The sequence below is a fragment of the Coffea eugenioides genome, unplaced genomic scaffold, assembly GCF_003713205.1.
Source record: "Coffea eugenioides isolate CCC68of unplaced genomic scaffold, Ceug_1.0 ScVebR1_1524;HRSCAF=2387, whole genome shotgun sequence".
Lineage (NCBI taxonomy): Eukaryota > Viridiplantae > Streptophyta > Magnoliopsida > Gentianales > Rubiaceae > Coffea > Coffea eugenioides.
In genome coordinates this window covers 9,774-17,503 of record NW_020861935.1, presented here as the reverse complement: position 1 = coordinate 17,503, position 7,730 = coordinate 9,774, and the positions used below count along the sequence as shown (strand labels likewise).

Sequence of the window (7,730 nt, the reverse complement as noted above, 5' to 3'; positions counted from 1 at the left end):
ATGTGATACATACCTTGGGTAGAAAAATTAGGAAAAATTGGTTAAGTCGCGCAACTAGCCTTGGCTAGGTCAAAGGGGTGCCTTGGATTCTATCCTTGCCTTCCCCTTTGTCAAACGTGACCCCCGAACCTTTTTCTTTGGCTTACGTGGACTAGGAGTCGTTTTAAAAAGGGTTTTGCTACTTTGTCTTTAAAAACACTTTTTGGGTGACTTGGTACACCCCAAATCTATACCAAGTGGCGACTCCGTTTTCATATTTAAAAAACCCTTTTTAAAATTTCATTTGGCCAAATCGTCGCTTTCCAAAGTCCCATGGCCTTTTACTTTTCATTTTGCACACGTTCACACTACACTTCACACACACACCACATCACAATTCAACTCGAATCGAAAAGTGGGGCGCGACACAAAGGAGCAAAAAGTGAATAGAATGTTGATAGATAGAGGTTCCGCAGTCAATATTCTCCCTTTAAAAACTCTGAAGGAGCTTGGCATCCCGGTTGATGAACTCTCCAATAGCCGACTGATGATTCAAGGCTTCAATCAAGGAGGGCAAAGAGCTCTTGGATCACTAAATTTGGAGATAATCATTGATGACATGACGTCCAGAGCACTGTTGTATGTGATAGATGCTAAAACAACGTACAATGTATTGTTGGGAAGGCCCTGGATTCATGAAAATGGAGTTGTACCTTCAACTCTTCATCAATGCTTCAAGTACTGTCAAAACGGGGTGGCAAGAAGTGTGAAAGCTGATGATAATCCTTTCACTGAAGCAGAAGCATATATCGCTGATGCCAAATTTTACATCAAAAGGCACAATGCGAAGGATAAGCCTGAGCAACCTCTATCTAGGGATAAAATCCAGAACCACGAATCTCCAAATGCAAAAGGGGAGAAAGTGATGACTTCGAAATCAAAAGAGGAAGTTCATGAAGAAACTGATGTTTCATTGCCAAACAATGAATCAGTTGTCTTTCGCTGCCCTCCCAAATCAAGAATGGAACAGGGACAGTCACCTGCAATTCAGCATGAAACTCTAAAAGATTTGACTCTTCCGGTAGCTCATCTTGATACAAAAAAGGCGTCATCTTCTCAACTTAAAAGGTCTAACTTTTTAACCAAAGAATCTGAAGTTGAACAAGAGACCATACCAAAGTCAAGAACTAAAGAAGGTTTTGATCCTATCGCTTATAAGCTTCTCGCTAAGGCTGGATACGATCTCAAAGAATCTGCGGTGTTAAATGTTCCAGCCCGTCAATCTACCAGTGACATGATTCATGGGTTGAATCCTACCCAAAAGATGTTGAAGGAAAAAGGATACGCCGTTGAAAATCCCAAATTTGGCCTTGGCTACTCCTCTCCTACACCAATCCGCATCAAGATCAATAGAGTTAGTAGCCAATATATTGCTATAGAGGATGAGTCTTCTCAAATAGTTGGTAAATCTCAAGCTTTTCACGAAAAGGAAAATAAAATTCCACGGGTATCTGTTTTTAAGAGATTAGGATCACAAAAAAGACAAAAATCTCAAAACTCTCATAAGAGTAAAGGAAAAATGGCAAAGTCATTGCAAAGTCTTGAAGAACCTTCTGATTGTCCTCATAAATTTGGCAGTATCATTCCTTCGAGAATGAGAAGATGCACAGACCTTGTAATAAAGTGTGGGACTGAATTGAGGGTCAGGGAGTATACCGTGGTGTACACAAGACCAAAAGAGGATGATGAAGAGAGTGTTGCTTCATGCAACCATATAACCATAATTGACGGTGACTCGCCTGAAGAAGAAGAAGATGCTGAAGACGCTCCACCTGAATTGGAGGAAGGTGTTAAGGCTACTGTGGATGATCTAAAGGAGATCAATCTTGGTACTTCAGAGGACCTGCGTCCAATATACATAAGTGCTTCGCTGAGTCCTGACGAAGAGAAGGCATATGTTGAACTCTTGCGGGAGTATCAAGATGTTTTTGCATGGACTTATAAAGAAATGCCGGGTTTAAATCCAAAAGTGGCCGTCCACCATTTGGCTGTTAAAAAGGGAGTTCGACCTGTGAAACAAGCACAACGGCGATTTAGACCTGATTTGATTCCGTTGATCGAAATGGAAGTCAATAAACTCATTGAAGCCGGGTTTATTCGTGAAGTTAAATATCCCACATGGATTTCGAGTATCGTGCCTGTGCGAAAGAAAAATGGACAAATCCGCATCTGCGTCGATTTCAGGGATGTTAACAATGCTTGTCCCAAAGATGACTTTCCTTTACCGATCACTGAACTCATGATTGATGCAACTACTGGGCATGAAGTTCTGTCATTTATGGATGGCTCTTCTGGATATAATCAAATTCGATTGGCACCGGAGGATGAGGAGCTGACTGCATTTCGTACTCCTAAGGGTATTTATTGTTATAAAGTGATGCCCTTTGGTCTCAAAAATGCGGGTGCCACATATCAAAGAGCAATGCAAAGTATCTTTGACGACATGCTTCATAAGAATATCGAGTGTTATGTGGATGATTTAGTTGTAAAATCAAAGAAAAGAAGTAATCACTTGGAGGACTTGAGACAAGTATTTGATCGATTGAGAAGGTATCAACTCAAAATGAACCCTCTCAAGTGTGCATTTGGAGTCACGTCGGGGAAATTTCTTGGTTTTGTGGTTCGCCATCGAGGTATTGAAATTGATCAGGCCAAAATTGATGCTATATTGAGGATGCCTGAACCTCGTGACATTCATGAATTGAAAAGTCTTCAAGGGCGATTAGCTTATCTGCGGAGATTTATCTCAAATTTAGCAGGAAGGTGTCAGCCATTTAGTCGCTTGATGAAGAAAGATGTGCCATTTCAATGGGATGAGACATGTAGTAATGCATTCAATAGCATTAAGTCTTATCTTATGAAAGCACCTGTGTTGGCTGCACCTATTCATGGAAAGCCCTTACTCCTTTATATTGCTGCCCAAGAACGATCGATGGGGGCATTGCTCGCTCAAGAAAATAATGAAGGAAAGGAGGTTGCCCTTTATTATTTAAGCAGAATGATGACCCCCAACGAACTAAATTACTCGCCAATTGAAAAGTTGTGCTTAGCCCTTATTTTTGCAATACAGAAGTTAAAGCACTACTTTCAAGCGCATAGTGTGAGGCTCATTTCCAGGGCGAATCCCATAAAATATGTGATGAGTAGACCAGTGTTGTCCGACCGTCTAGCTAGATGGTATCTTCAACTACAACAGTTTGAAATTATTTATGTGCCTCAAAAAGCTGTGAAGGGACAAGTTCTGGCAGATTTTCTTGCTGATCACCCGATACCTGCTGAATGGGAACTAAGTGATGACTTACCGGATGAGGATGTACTCCTTATCGAGATTCGTCCACCATGGAAGATGTATTTTGATGGTGCGGCTCATCGTCATGGAGCTGGAGCAGGGATTGTATTCGTGACTCCTGATGGAGGGATATTGCTATACTCTTTTACTCTAAGTCATCATTGTTCAAACAATGTCGCTGAGTATCAAGCTCTCATACTCAGACTTGAAATAGCTGTTGATATGGAACAGTTGGACATTCAAATCTATGGTGACTCTCAATTAGTGGTTAACCAACTCTTGGGAAGTTATGAAGTCAAAAAGTCCGAGTTAATTCCGTATCACAAATATGCAACGCAACTAATGAGGCGGCTTGGAGGTGCAAGTATTAAGCATGTTCCTAGAAGGGAAAATAAGCAAGCTGATGCATTAGCTGCGCTAGCCTCTTCACTTACCATGCCGGATCATGAGATACAAGTCCGTGTGTGCCGAAAGTGGGTAGTTCCATCACTGATTGATGATGAAAATATTGAAGGAGGCGACGCTCATTTGGTCTCAACCTATGAAATTGACAAAGAAGATTGGAGACAACCCCTCGTTGATTATCTCAAGTATCAAAAATTACCTGAGGAGCAACGTAGAAGAACTGACATTCGTCGTCGAGCCCCTCGTTTTATCTTGTACAAGGACACGCTGTACCGAAGATCATTTGAAGGTGTACTGTTGCGCTGTCTGAGCGAAGACGAGGCATATCAGGCGATGCACGAGGCACATTCTGGAATATGTGGAGCACATCAATCCGGTCCCAAGTTACATTTTCGGATTAAAAGGATGGGCTACTATTGGCCTACTATGGTCAAAGATTGCATAGAATATGCTCAAAAATGTCAAGCTTGCCAGTTTCATGCAAATTACATTCATCAACCACCCGAGCCGTTACACCCGACCGTTGCTTCTTGGCCTTTTGATGCTTGGGGCCTTGATGTTGTGGGGCCATTACCAAAGTCGTCCGGTCAACACTTATATATATTGGCTGCGACCGACTACTTTTCTAAGTGGGCTGAAGCCATACCGCTCAAACAAGTTAGAAAGGAAGATGTGGTGAATTTTATTCGTGTGAATATTATTTACCGTTATGGAGTTCCCCGGTACATTATCACTGATAATGGAAAATCCTTCTCCAATGGCTTGATGGATAAGTTATGTGAGAAATTTAATCTCAAGCAACGAAAGTCCTCCATATATAATGCCCCCGCCAATGGTCTCGCAGAGGCATTCAACAAAACTTTATGTAACTTGTTGAAGAAAGTGGTGGCAAAGTCAAAGAAGGATTGGCACGAAAGGATAGGCGAAACTCTTTGGGCCTATCGCACCACATACCGAACTCCGACGCAAGCCACACCATATGCCTTGGTCTATGGTGTAGAAGCTGTTCTGCCCCTTGAGCAACAAATTCCTTCTTTGAGAATTGCTATCCAAGAAGGGCTCACGGAGGAAGAAAATGTTCGCCTGCGCCTTGAAGAGTTGGAAGCTTTGGATGAAAAGAGATTGGAGGCCCAACAAAATCTGGAGTGCTATCAAGCCCGTCTCTCTAGAGCTTTTAATAAGAAAGTTCGACGTCGCTCCTTTCAAGTCGGGGACATGGTACTTGCCGTTCGAAGGCCAATAGTTATGACTCATCGCACTAAAGACAAATTCGTCTCTAAATGGGATGGGCCGTACATTGTTCGAGAAGTCTACACGAATGGTGCGTACAAATTAGTGGACAAAGATGGCGTGAAAGTTGGTCCTATAAATGGAAAATTCGTGAAGTTATACATGCCATAAAAAAAAAAAGTGAAGTACTCCATGACGCATGAGTCTAAACTGCATGTTGCTCCAAACCCGCATGAGCTAAAACTGTGGACAACAACCACCAATAGTGTAGCATGTGGTTAAACTGCTGAAACACTCCACCAAATCTAAGGTGGTAAACAAAAGGATACTCCTGACCCGCAAGAGTTTAAACTGTGAATGGTAGGAACTACGTGTGACTTGATTCCCTGTTGGGATACGTAGGCAGCTTAGAGGGCAACTTCTAAGTTCAGTTACAATTATATAAAACTAAATCCTTTGTCCGGATGATTCTTTTGATAAAAAAAAAAGGAGCGTTCATCTTTAAGACAATTCGAATTATTTTGTGACATATACTTGAAAGTGTATTATTCAGATTACCAAATTATTTGGATAATTATCTTTTCAAGTGTGATCAAAATTATGCAAAGATAGAATTGTTCATACTACAATTGATAGTCTAAAATGGTGGCTATCGAAAAAGCAAATAAAGACGAGGACGTCTGCAAGAATGTGAAAAAGAGAGAGCAAGTTTCATTATGAAATGTTTATGCACATAGCTACACGCTTTGAGCAGGTAACAAAAGATGAAATTTGAAACAAAGTAAAAGATTGCAACTATTTCTAGAATTCAAATAACGACAGCTCCTTTTGGTTGCTTTCAAGTAACGCTTGCATCTTGTCCAAAGTTTGACTCTCCTCAGCAAGTAGGGGCGGGGAATTCTCGATCTTTCGAACTTCATTTTGTAAGTCGACCATCACGCCTTGCACTCGGGTAAGATCATCTTGCTCTTCTCGTAGCAGTGAAAGCGTCTCCTTCCTGTGAGTATCCAAGAACTCAAGTCGCTTCCTCAACTCTACTTCCTCGCGATCAATCTCCTTAAGCTTCAACATGTGTGTTGAGATCTTCTCTGCCTGTTGTCTCTCCTTACTCTGAGCGTCTCTAAGATGTTGGGTAGCCGTAGAAAGCAACTCATCATATGATTCAGCTGGAATTTTATTTGAGAGAGAAGATTTCACTGCAACGTAACGAGCTGCATTTGCAAAGAAAGCCTTTAAAAGGCCTTGCAAATTTGAGATATCCGCGGCATTGAAGCTTTGCATTTCCTCTATGATTTCGTTGGCTTTCATTTCAAGTGCAGGCATGCGCTCTAAGGCTGTTTGAGATATCATCACCCTCAAGTTATTCCACAACATTTGGATATAGTCTCGACGGCATGTTGAGATCACATTTTGGGGGCAAAATTCAGATACTCGAGGTGCCCTTGGCCACGATGGTGGATCGAAAATTTTGAGTTTCTTTTGGGCCGATGGAGTCATATGTTCCACCTTCTGTGGCGTGATTTGCTGAATCACATTTCCATCCTCTACTGCCTTTTTGGAATTCTCACTAGCACCCATTTGTTGGGTAGAACTGATCACTTGTTTGGCCAAAAGTTCAAATGCAGTAGGTCCTTCAACTGATATTTGACTTGGTTCTCCATCATCAATGAAGATCAAGTCTTGATCATCCAACTGTAAGGAAAACGTTATGAGACAAATCATGAATATGAAATTGACAAGTAGATTTCAAATGCTAAATTAAAGAAGGCAAGGGGGGTCCTTACAATATTGACACGGCTTATACCAGGCACAGATATATCCGGAATGTCTTTAAAGAGTTCCTTAGGATCTAAACCAATATCATCCAAAGGGAAAGTCATTACCTTGGACTTCTTGCGCTTCCAATGCTGGTCCGTGCTAGTGGATTGCTCATCCTCCTCATCAAAAGGCTCGCTCCTCTTCTCCTCATGTGAATTGCAAGAATCATGATCAATGGCTTTCACAATTTTTGAGGGAAGACGAACTGAAGTACCCTTCGAAAATTGTTCATTAGGGGTAAGGTCCTCAAGGGTAGCAACCTTGTTGTTTGAACTCTTCAAAATTTCCTTCTCGTTTCTCACAGTCTTTTGCTTCATCTCAAGACTGTTGTCAACCTTGGAGAGATTGTTCAGATTTGCAAGTTCCTTCCCTTTTGACCTCTTCTGCTCCCCACTTGATTGGATACTCTTAATCAAAGTATCACGCCCTTTGAGGAGGTAATCATCATGTACCGTAGACCACCATGTTTGAAAGCCTGAAGATGTGTGCTTGCTAGCATTCAAGGGATAGCTAGGAAAAAGTATCTTTGACTCTGTTTTACTACGAATAGCAGTGCGCCAGAGTATTCGACTCAAGTCATAATTTGTGGAACGCACATCTGCCCCGAGTTCCTGTGGAGGAACTTGATAAAACCCGAATTGTCGCGCGAATCTATATGGACTATATGGCTCAACAAGGAAATCCCCTTCAGCATGCAAAACTAAGTAATTTGAGCAGGCGCTTACAAAATAACTTAGTTCGAGATTTGCTAGTTTGCCATCGTCAACAAAGAGTTCATTGCGATTCTTCACAAGAGAAGTGATTCCCCAAGTTACTTTATCTCCCTGATGAATGAGGTCGCGAGCACTATTTTCATCAAAGTATCGTGCGCCACCCTCTCCAGAATAGTTGGTCATGGTAGGTCCAGGCATGGTATTTGGAGTCGAATAATGGGTAGAGAAATAACTCG

At 41.7% G+C, this 7,730-nt stretch overlaps 1 protein-coding gene across 1 annotated transcript; it reads left to right on the top strand.

Moving 5' to 3' along the window:
- Window positions 1-430: 430 nt before the first annotated feature.
- On the top strand, window positions 431-5,134 carry LOC113755490. Its single transcript, XM_027299493.1, has one exon. The coding sequence runs from the start codon at window positions 431-433 to the stop codon at window positions 5,132-5,134; it is 4,704 nt and encodes a 1,567-aa protein (XP_027155294.1).
- Window positions 5,135-7,730: the final 2,596 nt, after the last annotated feature.